At 37.9% G+C, this 15,750-nt stretch overlaps 3 protein-coding genes across 3 annotated transcripts; all 3 read right to left on the bottom strand.

The window, feature by feature from the left end:
• Window positions 1-551: 551 nt before the first annotated feature.
• Window positions 552-2,774, bottom strand: LOC146657923 (nuclear factor 7, brain-like). The gene has a single exon (XM_085427061.1). It carries the CDS (start codon window positions 2,692-2,694, stop codon window positions 1,198-1,200), a length of 1,497 nt encoding a protein of 498 aa, XP_085283187.1. The 5' UTR covers window positions 2,695-2,774; the 3' UTR covers window positions 552-1,197.
• Window positions 2,775-4,232: 1,458 nt separating this feature from the next.
• On the bottom strand, window positions 4,233-9,518 carry LOC146657922 (E3 ubiquitin-protein ligase TRIM35-like). Its single transcript, XM_085426297.1, has one exon. The coding sequence runs from the start codon at window positions 9,455-9,457 to the stop codon at window positions 8,018-8,020; it is 1,440 nt and encodes a 479-aa protein (XP_085282423.1). The 5' UTR covers window positions 9,458-9,518; the 3' UTR covers window positions 4,233-8,017.
• A 3,205-nt stretch (window positions 9,519-12,723) lies between these two features.
• Window positions 12,724-15,516, bottom strand: LOC146657921 (retinol dehydrogenase 14). The gene is made up of 4 exons (XM_085426296.1): window positions 15,125-15,516; window positions 14,693-14,935; window positions 13,990-14,292; window positions 12,724-13,162 (listed from the first exon to the last, which is right to left on the bottom strand). The coding sequence occupies exons 1-4, from the start codon at window positions 15,243-15,245 to the stop codon at window positions 12,903-12,905; spliced, it is 927 nt and encodes a 308-aa protein (XP_085282422.1). The 5' UTR covers window positions 15,246-15,516; the 3' UTR covers window positions 12,724-12,902.
• Between the last annotated feature and the right edge of the window lie 234 nt (window positions 15,517-15,750).

Here is a 15,750-nt window from a genome sequence, read left to right as displayed (position 1 = left end):
AGAGAAATTGTCACAATGCTGTTATTAGCCGATATGGATCTAAATAATTGATGAAGGAAAGGAAAGTGACATTTATCAGTGCTTGCTTATCAAAGCCACATCAATTTTGCACTGTTTATATATTTAAAAAACTGTTTCATGAACACCCAGTGACTTTACAACTGCTACATATTGGCAAAAAAGGCAGAAAATCAACAAAAAATGAACAAGTAAATAAAAAGATTTTAACACATTCAAAGTGAATATTAAACAAAACAAAGACAAATGACATTTATGATTCAGTTTTGCTGTCTGTGTTTTGAAAATCATTTCTATTTCATTGTATAAATTCATGCAGGTTCTAAATCTTTCTTTCTGCAATTTCTCACATAAGAAAGAACAACAGGAGTTGCCTAAATTGAAAAACAAATAACCACAAAACAAGCTGTAACAAAAGCAAGAAAGCTTCAGAGAAGAGAAAACAAAACTAAAAGAATCACAGAGACCTCATTGCAGTTTTAAACCGTAATATGATTTTTACTGTTTTGCTTATCTGTTTTATTGGGTTGAGTTGAAAATCTAAGGTGTATTATGAATTGTCCCTGACAAAGCAATTTACACAGAACTTAGGAATAGTCTAAGAAACAAAGAGTGAGCTTTAGTTTGTATGAATACAACTGAATAATCTTTTAGAATGTGTCATTGCAGATTATTCTAAAGAAATTATTATGTCATCGTACACAGCTTGGTTTGTTTTGTCGTGATGAAGAACATACCATAACAATCACATTTAAATAAGGACAATCCTTTACTTAAATTCATCACTGATTGGGAAGTATCAAAAGAAAAGAAGACACTGTGTTTATTTATTAGACAGATTTAGCACAATCTGAAAGCGGTAAAACACACAACTGTTATAAATTTGGCAAAAATGGAAGGGAATCCAAGAAAAATAAACAAATGGAAAAGACGGCTCATGTCAGTTTTATATCATCCAACATTTGATGCATTATTTCTGAAATTGGATTGTTAAACTTAATTTGAAAAATAAAAGGATCTGAGCTTGTAATTTCATTTTGAAAGTGTTAAAATTTTATTTCTGCATTTCTCACATAAAAAATGCGTTGAGAACAAAAAAAACAAACAAACAAATAACCACAAAACAAGTTGTAACAAAAGAAAGAAAACATGAGACAAGGGGGAAAATTCACTAAGACCTCACTGAAAAGACTTTGCTAAAGAAGTCCAGACGCTTTTCTTTCCAAGCTCCGTAGACCTCACTGAAGTTTTCAAAGAAATCTCAGTCTGACAGATTTTGATATCAGAGGTTTTGGCATTTCCTGCCTTTCCAATATCAACAACTGGGAAGAGTTTCTCAGTGAAAGTGTCTCTGTGAGTGCAGATGTGAGTCATGTCTTCAGGGTCATAGAAGGACACCTCCCCCCTGTCATAGTCCAGCTGGACTCTGATCCTCTGGAGACTCTTCTTCACTGTCACAGTCTGACCAGCACCATTGGTGTACTCCCCACTGTGATGTGTTAAACACCAGACTCCATATTCTGGTGAAACAAAAAGCTCTCCCTTCCTGTCAACTGACTCTTTAACTAAACCCATATTCCAGTCAGGATGGTCTCCCACCTCCACCTCCCAGCTGTGTTTCCCTGAACTGAAGCCCTCAGAGCCAAAAAGAATATTATACTTAATGTTTCTCTCTGGATTATCAGGAAGCTGCTGCTTTGTGTCTCCATTCCTCACACTGGTCAGATCATCAGACAGACAGAGAATGGGGTGTGCAGTGTTTGGGTCCAGGATGACAGGACTGAAGTGGACCTTCTTCTTCATCTTCTCCCACACTCTGAAGGACAGGTTGCCCAGGTGTTTGGCCACATCTATCAGTGCTCCTGAGACCAGCTGTGGATCTGACACTGAGCTCTGGGCTCTGGCTCTGCTCTGAGTGTCTTTATAACTGCTGAGGAATGGCACGCTGTGTTTCTGCAGCTCTTCTTCAACAGCAGAGATGCTGTCTGACAGAGAGGAGATCTGCTCCTCAATCATCTTCATCTCTCTGCTGATAGTCCTCCCCTTCTGCTCCTCTTCCTCCCTCAGAGCTGCCAGTCTGGACTCCTCTTCCTCTTTCAGGAACTGCTGGAGCTTGTTGAACTCTGCTCTGATCTGCCTCTCTGTGGACAACAGCTGCTTCTTCATGTGTTCCCTCATTTCATTGTATGTTTCCTCCACTTGTTTGTATTTGTTTCTCTTGTCCTGCAGAGACTTTAAGTCAGATTTCAGCTGCTCCTTCAGGTCACTGACTGCTTCTTCTACAGGAACCACTTTGTGACTCTGGTGGAGAGAAAACTCACACACGGTGCACACAGCTCTCTGCTCGTCCACACAGAACAGTTTAGGCACTTCCTCATGTTTACTGCAAATCATTTTCAGTACCTTCTTTTCTTTTAGTGTATTAGATGATCCAACTTTCTGTCTCTGAGCAAAAGAGTCAGCAAGTTCTTTGAGAGCAAAGTTTACATCTTGATGATCCTTTGAAGATTTTCTTTTACAAATGGGACAGTTTTTGTTTTTAGTTTGTTCCCAGAATTTCTGCAGGCAGCTTGAACAGAAGCTGTGGTTGCAGCTCAGAGACACAGGATCTCTGAAAGTCTCTGAACACACGTGGCAGCTCAGATAGTTTTCAAAAAGTACAAGTTTTTCAGCCATTTGATCTGATTTTCAGATTTCCTTTTTCCCCCCAAATAACACGACTCACCATAAATACAGATCCCAGCCTTCAATGTAATGGCGTCTCTGCTCTGATCAACGTTATGACTCTTTCGGTTTCATTTACTCTGTTGTGGGTGGAGCTGATAGTAACAAACCTGCCATTTGACTCTGTCCACAATAGATGGAGCTCTTTCTGTGTTAAAGGAATACTCCACCACCTTGTCAAATTCAAGTAGTTGTGTAAAGAAATTTTACTGCAATAACTTTCATATGCATCACTGAATTCTTTTGAGCTTCCTCTTAAGCCAGCAGTTGGAGAATGTTTGGTACTCACAGGTCCAGTTTTCTATGGATGAACATTTCCTAAAATCCTAATAAATCCCAGCAGTCACCACCTGGCTGACAATCATGGGGAAACCAGTATGACAGATATTTAATATCAGTGGTTTTAACACCATGATTGTGATTTTTTATTTCTGCTTTGTTCTTCAGTTTCAGATTTTCACAGCCTTAGACACACGTTTATTATGTTTATTTTTATCTACTTAAGTCATTGCCAAGTTGCCAGAGAGGAAAATCTTTCACTTTAAAATTCATATAATACAGAATAGTTTGTCCCACTAAACACCTCATCAACTTTTTTGTAAGATGGTAAAGATTTTGTCGAATATTTTTTATTTCTCTTTGTTTAACATATTTAAAGGTCAAAGGTTACCTGCAGGCATTTGTATTTGACTGTGCTAACTGTACATGTGAGTACAACAGTGTTGTTCTTCTTTGTGTGTTTCTAACCTTGAAAATCACTGTAATGATATTCACATATTTCAAATGAGGAAGTGCACAGTATTACATAACTGAAACTAACAAACACAGAAGCTGTTTTGTTCTTCTTTGGATGACAGTCAACAGAAATCTTGTTTCTACTTTTTTCCTTTATTATTTTGGTTTCATTTTCTACTAAATGCTGGTATAATCAGCCTTTGTCTCTCAATTTCCTCAGCTTATTAATCGCATATAACTATTTTTCTTTGAAGATCATATGAAGATCAATATAATAAGGATTATTATTTCTCTTTGTCACTTTGGCTTTAACCTGCCTTTAGCTGCTGCTCTGATCTACAGTTTTCAGTTTTCTTACTAATTCTTAGTTGTTGTGAGTGGAATTGAAGATTGAGGAGTAATATGAGTTGCATCTGACAAGTCAATTTACACAGAACTTAGGACAAAATCTAAGAACCAAAGAATGAGCTAGTTTGTATGAATACAACTGAATAAATGTATAAGAATGTTAGACAGTCAAGATTATTCTGCAATGACACTTTCAAAGGAATTATTGCTGAATTGATATATACAAGTGCACAGTTTGATTTATTTTGCAAAGTAATGCAGAACATACCATAAGAAACATATTCAAATAGAGAAAATCACTTACTTAACTTACTTAACAAGACATTAGCATTATTTATTAATCAAGTTATCAATCAGGGTTTTTTTTTACATTTTGAAACCAATAAAACACACATATTAGCCAGAGATTGTTATCAGCTAATTCTGATCTCAACACTGATAAAACTAAGCTAAGTAATATTTATCAGCATCCATTTATCTTTGTCACATCAATTTTGGACAGTTTTAATGTTCAAAAATAGTTTCATGAAGAGTTAAATGACTTAAAAACATTTATACATTTAATAAAAAAAAACAAAAGAGCAGGGAATGAATGGAAAATGAAGAAATAACCAATAACGGATAAAAGATTGCATCACCTCACATTTGGTGCATCATTTTTGAATCACCTTTAAACTGAATTGGAAAAAAACAAAACAAAAACAAATGCCATTTATCATTTTGCTCTCTGTGCTTTGAAAAGAATTTATATTCTATTGTGTAAATTGCTTTATGTGTTACATTTTTATTTCTGCTTTTTTCAAACAAACAAACAAATAACAACAAAACAAGATGTAATAAAAGAGGGAAAGTGCAAGAAAAGAGAAAACAAAAACAAAAAGTTCACAGAGAACTCGTTGCACTTTTCAAAGAAATCTTAGTCCGACAGATTTTGATATCAGAGGTTTTGGCATCTCCTTTCTCTCCAGTACTCAAATATGGGAAGCGTTTCTCAGTGAAAGTGTCTCTGTGAGTGCAGATCAGAGTCATGTCTTCAGGGTCATAGAAGGACACCTCCCCCCTGTCATAGTCCAGCTGGACTCTGATCCTCTGGAGACTCTTCTTCTCTGTCAGTCTGACCAACAAATATAATGTAGTTTCCACTGTGATGCAATAAATGCCAGATTCCATATTTTGGTGAAGCAAAACGCTCTCCCTTCCTGTCAGCTGACTCTTTAACTAAACCCAGATTCCAGTCAGGATGGTCTCCCACCTCCACCTCCCAGCTGTTTCCCTGAGCTGAAACCCACAGAGCCAAAAACAGTGGCATACTTTGCTATTCTATGGGTCTCTTTCGTACTTATCGAAGAGGAGATGAGATGCATTTGCTGCTATTTCACTGACTCTACATGTCAATGCTATGCAAAATATAACTGCACAATAAGTTTGGTGACAGATCAAACAGATAATTCAGTCAGTCAAGTTTGTCAGCTTGGAATAAAAAAATAATAATAATAAAAAAAAAACACAGCTTCCATCCAGACTATTGATCAGGGCTGCACATTTAGGACTGAAATGGCACGAATATCTCTAATGAATCCCACAAAACAAAAAAGATTTCGATTGTACTAACAAAACTGAATACATATGTATACAGCATGCAGTACAGTCAGTACTGACATGCATAATAAGCAGACAACAGAAAAAAATACATCAGCATTTGGTCGTTTCTACACAGTTGTAAATTACATTGTATTTCAAAAAATAACAGACCCAAATGCAGACCCTCAAAGCAGGGACAGGGTTTAACAAAAGGTGAGCCATTTATTAGGCTTGGAGAAGGTAACAAACAAAGGCAGGCAGATACCAAAGCAAAACTTAACTAGATCAAAAACTTAACTAAAATGGGAGAAACTAAATGCTAAACCCAAGGGACAAAAAACATCAACTGAATATGAGAAAAACCTGAAGATGGGATAACCAGAATGAGGGCATCTTGAAAACCAGGAAACATGAAAGCCAGGAAACGTGACGTGAACACAACAGACTACCGACAATAAATGACAGAAAACTCACACACTAAATACACAGAGAGGGGACAAGGTAAGTGGAATCACATGGGGAATAAAGCTGAAACAAATGAATGTGATACCACATGGGAAGCAAAACTGGACACACTGAACATGGATCACGAGACTATCAAAATAAAACAGGAAACGGTGACGTGAGAAATAGTGACGTCAGAACGACAGAAGGAAAGGTAGATGAGAGAGGGAGCAAGGGAACATGAGAGAGAGCACAAGAGAGAGACATGATGGGCTGGGCAAACATGGAATACACATGACCGTCAGGGGTGACACGGAATGAGACACAGGAAGGGGAGACGAGACATCTCGACAAGACAACAGGGAAACTGAAAAACCGTACAACTAAATAATAAAGAGAACTCAATAATCAAAAAATAGAAAACCAAAATATTACAACACACAAAAAAACACCATAAACTCAAAAGGCCAGGTCAAATGACATGAAACAATGACAAATCCATTGTTTTCCATAACTGAATAACTTGACAGTGAGCTCTGAATAACTAAACAGACTAAAACAAAAGCAGAAAATGTTTAATTCTCCAAAGCAAATTCAATCTCCATCCATCCATTTGCTTCCACTTCTCCTTTTCAAGGGTCCCAGGGGGCGCTGGAGCCTATCCCAGCTGTCTTAGGGCGAGAGGCAGGCAAAATCTCTTTGGTCATTATAAAGGCTTATAGCCATATATCAGTAAATATATTGTTTTGAACTGCATTAAAGATTTTGAATCTTATTTTAGTCTTATCATTATCTTATTCTATTATTTTTGTTTGATATTTATTTGTAAGCAAACTTACAAATTCAGCATCAGAACAGAATGCAAACGTTCCACTTTTGTCTCGTCAGTCCACAGAATTCCTAAAAACATGCAACAAGATGTTTGTTTGTTTTTTGACAAACGTGAGATGAGTCTATGTGTTCTTTTTGGTTAGCAGTGATTTTCACTTTGGAACTGATCAAGTATATGTATTTTTAAAATTGTTATGAATATGAAAAGTTATAAATACTTTACTAAATGTCGTAAAAAAAAGTGATTCGAAAAAACATGTTTTTGTAAGTTTTTGAGCTAAATGTGGAAAAATGTTGCCGTTAATTTCAGCATGTTTCACTTTACAAAAGTACCCCCTTTTTTAGCAGTATGTACCACACTACATTGTTTATGTTCTATACATTTTACATTGACATTATTCTGAGTTCTTATTTTAATTAAGCAAACAAATAAACAAAACCAAAGTCAAGAAATTGAAAATTAACTTGAGAGTGGAGATTGAATTTGATTGTCACACAGTTTGCTGACATGTTGTCCAGTTTCATTCAGGTCATGAGAGTTTTTAACTGAAAAATGTAGAAAGGTAAATTTCACAAACAATCAGACTAGGATAAGATACTTGTTATAGCATATTTACACCATAACCCAAAATCTGGAAAATATGTCTCACTTCCCCCCCAAAAAAGGCCTGCATTAATGCTTTAACATCTCAGGCTCTGTTTTAAAAGTATAAAAAACTAGCTTTGAATTTAATCATGTAATGGGTTAGAAAACATTGTTTTTCTTATAATCTTTATCGTTATATTGATTTCATGTTCCTTTAGTTTAACTGACAATCTGAAGATAGAAAATAATTCTATTTTTTAATTAAAGATGTAAAATATGTACCCCTATATGGTGAACGTTGGTGTCTTTTCATGCCTTTACTTGACTAGATTAAATCTTTATAAAAAATAATAAATTTAGTTTAATACTATTTAGCTGCAACTTTTACTTCCAGATTAAAATATCAGCAGTGAATATTAATTTCCCCCACATAAATTCAAAGTCTTGTCATTATATACTGGCCTATATATTGGTAAATGAATTCTTTTACAATAAAGATGTTTTGTTAGAATCAGTTTTGTTCAATGTCAATTTTCTCCAGTTTTGAGGATTAAAGGAAAACATTTAGGATTTAGCATTTCTATTAATTGGGGATATTCTGTATTTTAGAACAAAAATAATTAATTTCTTCGATTAAGCAAAAATCGAATTCATTCTTTTACGAGTATTTGTGGTTTTACCAAATATAAATTAGTTACTTGAATAGAGTAAAGACTAGAAAAGCACCACACTGACATTTAAGAACAACAATCACTTAAATTTCAATGAAATCTCAGTCTGACAGATTTTGATATCAGAAATTTTGGCGTCTCCTGCCTCTCCAATATAGAAATGTGGAAACAGTTTCTCAGTGAAAGTGTCTCTGTGAGTGCAGATCAGAGTCATGTCTTCAGGGTCATAGAAGGACACCTCCCCCCTGTCATAGTCCAGCTGGACTCTGATCCTCTGGAGACTCTTCTTCACTGTCACAGTCTGACCAACAACATTAGTGTATTCTCCAGTTTGACGCTCTAAACACCAGATTCCAAATTCTGGTGATACACAAGGTTCATTCTTATCAGCTGACTCTTTAACTAAACCCACATTCCAGCGTGGATGGTCTCCCACCTCCACGTCCCAGCTGTGTTTCCCTGAGCTGAAGCCCTCAGAGCCAAATACTTCAGCATACTCAGTGTTTCTCTCTGGATTATCAGGAAGCTGCTGCCATGTGTCTCCACGTCTCACACTGGTCAGATCATCAGACAGATAGAGCCAGCAGTTTGCAGTGTTTGGGTCCAGAATGACAGGACTGAAGTGGACCTTCTTCTTCATCTTCTCCCACACTCTGAAGGACAGGTTGCCCAGGTGTTTGGCCACATCTATCAGTGCTCCTGAGACCAGCTGTGGATCTGACACTGAGCTCTGGGCTCTGGCTCTGCTCTGAGTGTCTTTATAACTGCTGAGGAATGGCACGCTGTGTTTCTGCAGCTCTTCTTCAACAGCAGAGATGCTGTCTGACAGAGAGGAGATCTGCTCCTCAATCATCTTCATCTCTCTGCTGATAGTCCTCCCCTTCTGCTCCTCTTCCTCCCTCACAGCTGCCAGTCTGGACTCCTCTTCCTCTTTCAGGAACTGCTGGAGCTTGTTGAACTCTGCTCTGATCTGCCTCTCTGTGGACAACAGCTGCTTCTTCATGTGTTCCCTCATTTCATTGTATGTTTCCTCCACTTGTTTGTATTTGTTCCTCTTGTCCTGCAGAGACTTTAAGTCAGATTTCAGCTGCTCCTTCAGGTCACTGACTGCTTCTTGTACAGGAACCACTTTGTGACTCTGGTGGAGAGAAAACTCACACACAGGACACACAGCTCTGTCTTCATCCTCACAGTACCAGTAAGGGACGTCTGGATGTTTATCACACACCACCTCCTCCTTCTCTTCCTCCTTCTCGTTTTCTGTCTCACGTGAGCTCTCACTGTGCCTCTTAGCAAAGGAGTCAGCAAGTTCTTTGAGAGCAAAGTTCATGGATGGTTCATCCTTTGAAGATTTTCTTTTACAAATGGGACAGTTTTTGTTTTTAGTTTGTTCCCAGAATTTCTGCAGGCAGCTTGAACAAAAGCTGTGGCCGCAGCTCAGAGACACAGGATCTCTGAAAGTCTCTGAACACACATGGCAGCTCAGGAAATTTTCAAAAAGTGCGACTTTCTCCGCCATTTCGTAATTTTTTTTATGACTCACCGAAATACGACCTCTTTGCCTGATAATGTCGCCAAATTGTGCTTAGCTGAACCAACATGAATATGCGTCGTTGTTTAAATTCTGGTTTGAGTTTAGGCTGCACCGACCTACCTCTGTACACCAAGGATCGACATTCAAGTATAGCGTTATTCATGTTATTCATGGCACAGCAGTTAAAAAAGGGCAAACAATCCTATATTAATACATTAATATTTCAATATATTACTGTAATATATATTATAATGACATAATCGTCCACAAAGAACAACTACACACGACCATTTAATTCTCTCGCTTTTCTGTCTCACATGATGCTTTGTCTCCCAGCAAAGAATATCTTTCAGTGTAAAGTTCCTTCCTGGAAAATCAAGATTTCTTTTCACACATGGGACAGTTTTTTCCCCAGTTGCCAGAATTTTTTATATAATATTTATTATTCCAGTAAAACTCATACTAAGATTCATAATATCAGGAGACAGGACTGATAAACTGGTCAAACTAAACACAACATCCAGATAACATGTAATAATGTACAGTCCCAATCAAAAGTTTAAGATCACTTGAAAAATGGCAAAAAAATATTATTTTACATGGTTGGATCTTAACAAGGCTTCAAGTAGAGCTTCAACTTACAACAAGAAGAAATGGGAGTGAGACAAAACATTTGGGCATTTAAAAAAAAAAAACGGAAACAGGCAGTTTTACAGTTGATCCAAAGTTTAGGACCACATGTGCACTTCAGGGCCACCGTACACATGCCTTTAAATGTAAAAATTTGAATTTATTGTCATTATCTTTCAGGTCACTGTTATGATGTTCTAATGGCAAAGGCAAAAAAAAAAAAAAAGTTCCCTTTTTGAATGTGGTCAGGTTGTTGAACTGCATAGGTACGATCTCTCGCAGTGTGCCATTGCTGCTGAGGTGGCACAAAGTAAGACAGTCATTTTGAATTTCTTAAATGACCATGAGAGTTATGAGACAAAAAAAAGTCAAGTGGAAGACCCACAAAAATTTCACCAGCACTGAGCCGAAGGATCCAATTGTCATGCACTGTGTGCGGCAGGCAGGTAGGGGAGACCAAATGTGCAGACTCCAGGAGGTGAAAATTGCCATCAAAAAAACTTTATTGCTGGAAACACGCAAAGCTAACAAAATACAAAACAAATTACTGTGTGGCAGAACACACAGTATGGCATGAGGGAGATCACAACACAGACCAAGAAACACACAGGGCTTAAATACACACAGGGATAACGAGAGGATGGGGAACAGGTCCTCAGCGGCCGTTTGACGCCCCTGCACGTCCTGAAGCCCTATTGTTCCACTGAAGGAAAAAGCACCCCAGACCATTATGGCGCCCTGTCCACTGTGGTGATTAGAAAACATCTCAGGTGGAATCTGCTTGTCATGCCAGTAAAGTTGGAAGCCATCAGGACCATCAAGGTTAAATGTTTACTCATCAGAGAATAAAACTTCCTTCCACCTTTCAATGTCCCATGTTTGATGCTCTCTTGCAAAGTCCAAACGGTTATTTCTGTGACGTTTAAGGAGACAAGGCCTTTGAAGAGGTTTTTTGTTTTTGAAGCCCTTCAGTCTCAGATGCCATCTGATGGTTATGGGGCTGCAGTTGGCACCAGTAATGGCCTTAATTTGGGTCGAGGATCATCCAGTGTCTTGATGGACAGCCAATTGGTGTTAGGGTGCCTGGGTGGTCCACCCAGTGTGTTATGGTCCAGGTGAGTGCTGGTGTTTTTCCATTGTACCTGTTTTTCCACCTTGGGGCGGAGCCGTGGTGTCTACACGCATTGGCGACACCTGTGTGTAATAGGTCTGTGATGATATAAGACCAGCACTCACAATCACTCTTTGTGAGATCATCTGCTAACCACTGTTAGTGAGGGCTGCCACAGTCAATATGTTTAGTTATTGTTGCGCTGACAGTGTTTCTTAACTTAAATGATTATTGGAAATTCATTATTAATGGAAAACACTCTGTCCTTTGATTTTACTAGTACTTTTGTCAGAACTAGGTGGGGCTGAAAACCTGTGCAATGTTCCCATCAGACTTTGGCTTTTGGTTTATTGTGAACAAATGTGGAAAACCTACTTTGTCACAGCACAGATACCTGTGATGAAAATAATGAATGTAAAGTGAATTTCAAATTCATTTTGATAAAATGTTTGGTTTTAGTTTTAGTACTGACAGCTTTAATATCCTGATCTTTGCTGTATGCAGCATCTTAATAAACAACAGACTCCTCATGTATTTCCCTTTAGTTTGTGTTACTAATTTATTTCCCAGTTGTATAAATTGGATGATTTTCTATGTGCTCCCCTCATTACTTTTTTTTAAAAGTGAATTTAACATACACTAACTTCTCACTGTGTTTATTGCCTGGTAATATATGATCGAATATAGGCATTCTTTGCTTTTTAAAAACCAACCAAAAGTTTTAAGGCGTAAGTGCTTCCAAGCTTCTCATATGCAGTGCATGTATGGATAAAAACTACTTCTAAACAAAAAATAACTTAAAGTACATTTTACCAAGAGACAAGACATGAAAAAACTCTAAATGTTAACAAACTGATGGTGAATTTACCCCTAAGACAATCTGTAAGGGAAGTGTTAGCTTTGGTTTACCTGGTGGATATAAACACAGAGAAATGATGTCCACACAAATTCAGATGAGTTTTTGCTAATTAAATATAAGAAAGAAATGAGCGTTAGTAAATCAGCCTTGATATTGTTTAGGTGGTCAGACTGCTTTATATGCGTGCACAAGCTTGTTCTTGTTCCACAGCAGTAAAGCACCATTCTTCATCCGTCTTTCTCCAGTGTTGTCACCACTTGCTTCTTATATTTGAAATATCCTTTTCAATCGACTCGCTACATATCTCTTTGTTTGATTTACAGTGTTTGTGTTTTTATGGTCTGGAACTCCATTCAGCAAAGTTGAGAGTACTCAAATTAGCTTCCCTGGAGGAAAACTGACACCACATCTTCTTAACAGCCCAGGGTGCAATTTGATTCATTAACAATTTAAAAACTGTAACCCTCCCTATGAAGAGCCTTTAATACAGATAGATATCTAATACTATTGTGGTTACTTTATCAAAATATAACCCGTCCTGTTTGAACAATCACCACATAAATTATGCTATAAAACAAGTGTTTAAACCATGAAGTCACTGATTCATTAAATGAATATTCATGTACAACTGCAAGAGAAATAAGGCAGAGTAAGTCTTCCACAAAAATTTGTGTTTGTAAAATAAAGTATTTTACTTGAAATACACAAGTACATAAGAGAGAATTTACAAAGCAAAATGTTCACAAAAACATAACAAAATATGCATAAATAATATAGAAAAAGGACAAGAAGAGGTGGGGTCATTTCAAAAGTGCCTTCAGATTCCTCAGTTAAGCCAGCTTCACCAGTCTCTCACTGGCCTCCCACAGCTTTTTGGCCACACCTGCATCTTTTGCAAAAGGACGGAGCACTGCAGGTCGGCAGTCGACGAAGTACCCCCCGCTGTGTTTGGCAGCTTCATCTGACACGGCACAGTAGATGACAGTCTGAGCTCCAATCTCACACGGCACAAAAAACATCCACATGATCACCTGCATCAGCATCCGGAACAGGAAAGAGTAGTGGCATGTCCAGCTGCTTTGCACAAAACCTGGAGTAACATAAAAATCCAAGATATGAGGATAATTATTAACTTTTTAGGTCTTTAAATAGTTGAATGACACAAGTTTGTATTTTTGCCTCTGTACATCACTACAATGGATCAAACAGTCAAGATGCGGTGGAAGAGTTTGGTACTGTTAATTTCAGCTGTCATGCTTGGTACCATTTTTTTCCTCATCCAGGTAATTAAATAAAACGAAAAATCATAATCTCCTATACTGCTATTCTCTCTAAATGGTTTCGTGAGCAAAGGTGGATCTGACTGAAAAACCATGTCAAACGTGATTCATTAATAACACGGCAGACCCAAACGGTTATCCCAAAGGAAACCCTGCTTTATTGCCTTCTCTGACTCTAAAGACACCATAATTTAAAAAAAATCAACTGCATGTTTCATTCAGTAAGTTGTGAAACTTGCACTTGAAACCTCAACAGATTGTTCAAGTCATAGATCAAGAAAGGTGAAAAGTTTTTTCTCAAAGACTAAGCACTTCTTTTTGCAACCAGGAGTCGCCCCCTGCTGGCTATGAGAAACAATGCAGATTTAACTACATCCAACATTGGTCTCACTTTTCAAAACCAGAAGAGACTTCCCAAATATTGTATAAAAAGGAAGGGGAGAGGGGTTTTTTTGTTTTGTTTTTTTTTACAGTAAAACTGCAAGCTCTGTTAGGAAAATGTACCTCTTGAAGGATAAAGATGGAAGGGTAAAACAAAATCTCTTTATAATTTTTAACCATTCTACCTCAAGGCAAATTATAGAAAGAAGACATAATAAAAACTAATTAAAGAGAACTGTTGATAAAAGATTTTTACCAGGGTGCACAGCATATGAAGTCACTCCTTTCCCGTCAGTGATGCGAGCCAGTTCCTGACTGAAGTAGATATTAGCCAGCTTGCTGCGGCAGTAGGTGAAGAAGGGAAGCAAGTTGTAATTGAGGTCCTGGAAGTCCAATTTCTGGTATTTGTAAGTGGAGCATGTGAGGGTCACCACCCGGCTGGGGGCACACTCCTTCAGGCGAGGAAGAAGCAGGTTGGCTAGAAGGAAGTGCCCCAAGTGGTTGACGCCAAAACACATGCTGAAGCCATCATCCGTCCAGTCAAGGATGCTGGGCATGCCTGCACAAAGAGAAAGAAAGAGATCAAAAAACAATGAGATGGTGAGGCAGGAAACAGGTGACTATAAAATCCTGCTTTTTTTTTTTTGGTTCCATACAGTGTAGCTACAACACAGATGTTTACGACAATGTGTGCTGGGAAGCATCTGTAGTTTTAAAGTAAAACTATCAGTCTACAGTCTCAATAAGCTTCTGCTGTCACTGCAAACTTTTCTATGCAGGATTCTGCACATCAGCAGCTTGCTTGTTTTGGATCCGACATGGAAAAACAAACCTAAATAGTGTAAGCTAATCAACTCCAATCAAATGTGATTTATTAAAAGGAAATAGTTCCTATTCTATATATTGCTTTTGATATTGTTTCATAGATCAAGAGACCTAAATGTGGTTGACACACTCACCTGCATTATTGATCAGGATATCAAGCCTCTTCTCTTTCTGGAGAAAGTTCTTACAGAATTCCCTCACTGAGCGCAGGTTGGCCAGATCCAGCTCCATGTGAAGGACGTTCAGACTGTGACTCTTTAACTTGATCTCTCTGACGGCCGTCTCGGCCTTGTCCGGGTCTCTGCAAGCGATGACGACACGGGCGCCTCTCAGTGCCAAGGCAACAGCGGTCTCCTTACCTATACCTGAATTACCACCTAGGAAAAATGATAAGCACTAATATATAAATGTCCTATGTGAAATCTATTACTGTAACCCTGCTTGGAATAATCTAAGTTTTATTGTAATATTATTTAGTATTTTGACTTCTATTAAAAACTTAAACCCCACTAACACTGCATCAACAACAAAGCTTACTAAAGGTGTGTGCTGCCCCACACATTTACCTGTTATAAGAACTGTTTTACCATCAAGTCTTTTCAGGTCGGTGAAATATCTCCTCTTTTTCATCCATTTCAGAATGAAGAAAAAAACTAAAGATGCGAGAATTGTGTAGAAAACATACATTTCCCAGCGAGCAGTCTCACCGACACTGACGTCTTTAATACAACCAGCTGATGATGCTGCTAGCTGGTTAGCTTGTTAGCTAGATGACTGAGCGCAAAGTCGCATTTCCCCCCGTTATTCCGACATTTGGGTTCGTTGTCGCGGTAAACGTAGGAGACAGTAGATGAAGCAGGGCGAATTTCAGACACAAATATAGCTTAATTCAATACAACAATTCAATGCTGCCCATTTCGAGTCATTTGCAGGAAGATGCGAGGTGTGCGCATGCGCGAACCGCTCGCCCTAAAATCTCGCGAGTGTATGCGTGGATAAACCCATATGTTAGTGGAGTGAACCAAACGAGTTAACGGTTAAAGTTGTAACTTTAAATAGCTGAAAATGAAATTAAATACGTGACAGTGCGAGTTTTGGAAAGAATATATACATTTTGTTGGTTTCCTGTAGGAAAAATAAATAAAAACGTCAGACCTTAGCGTCTGTTAATCAGTACCTCGTGATTTAGAAC

The sequence above is a fragment of the Rhamphochromis longiceps genome, linkage group LG12, assembly GCF_057381845.1.
Source record: "Rhamphochromis longiceps isolate RC_006_pf linkage group LG12, R_longiceps_female_GT1.1, whole genome shotgun sequence".
Taxonomy (NCBI): domain Eukaryota; kingdom Metazoa; phylum Chordata; class Actinopteri; order Cichliformes; family Cichlidae; genus Rhamphochromis; species Rhamphochromis longiceps.
Note: the sequence above shows the minus strand (reverse complement) of the source record. Positions and strands in the feature narration are given on the sequence as shown.

Excerpts from the sequence above, each read along its gene's own strand:
- LOC146657922 (XM_085426297.1), bottom strand. The coding sequence starts at position 9,457 with ATGGCGGAGAAAGTCGCACTTTTTGAAAATTTCCTGAGCTGCCATGTG.
- LOC146657921 (XM_085426296.1), bottom strand. The coding sequence starts at position 15,245 with ATGTATGTTTTCTACACAATTCTCGCATCTTTAGTTTTTTTCTTCATT. Across the intron at positions 14,293-14,692 it reads TATCCTGATCAATAATGCAG|GCATGCCCAGCATCCTTGAC; the intron begins GTGAGTGTGTCA and ends CTCTTTGTGCAG. Across the intron at positions 13,163-13,989 it reads TTCATATGCTGTGCACCCTG|GTTTTGTGCAAAGCAGCTGG; the intron begins GTAAAAATCTTT and ends ATGTTACTCCAG.
- LOC146657923 (XM_085427061.1), bottom strand. The coding sequence starts at position 2,694 with ATGGCTGAAAAACTTGTACTTTTTGAAAACTATCTGAGCTGCCACGTG.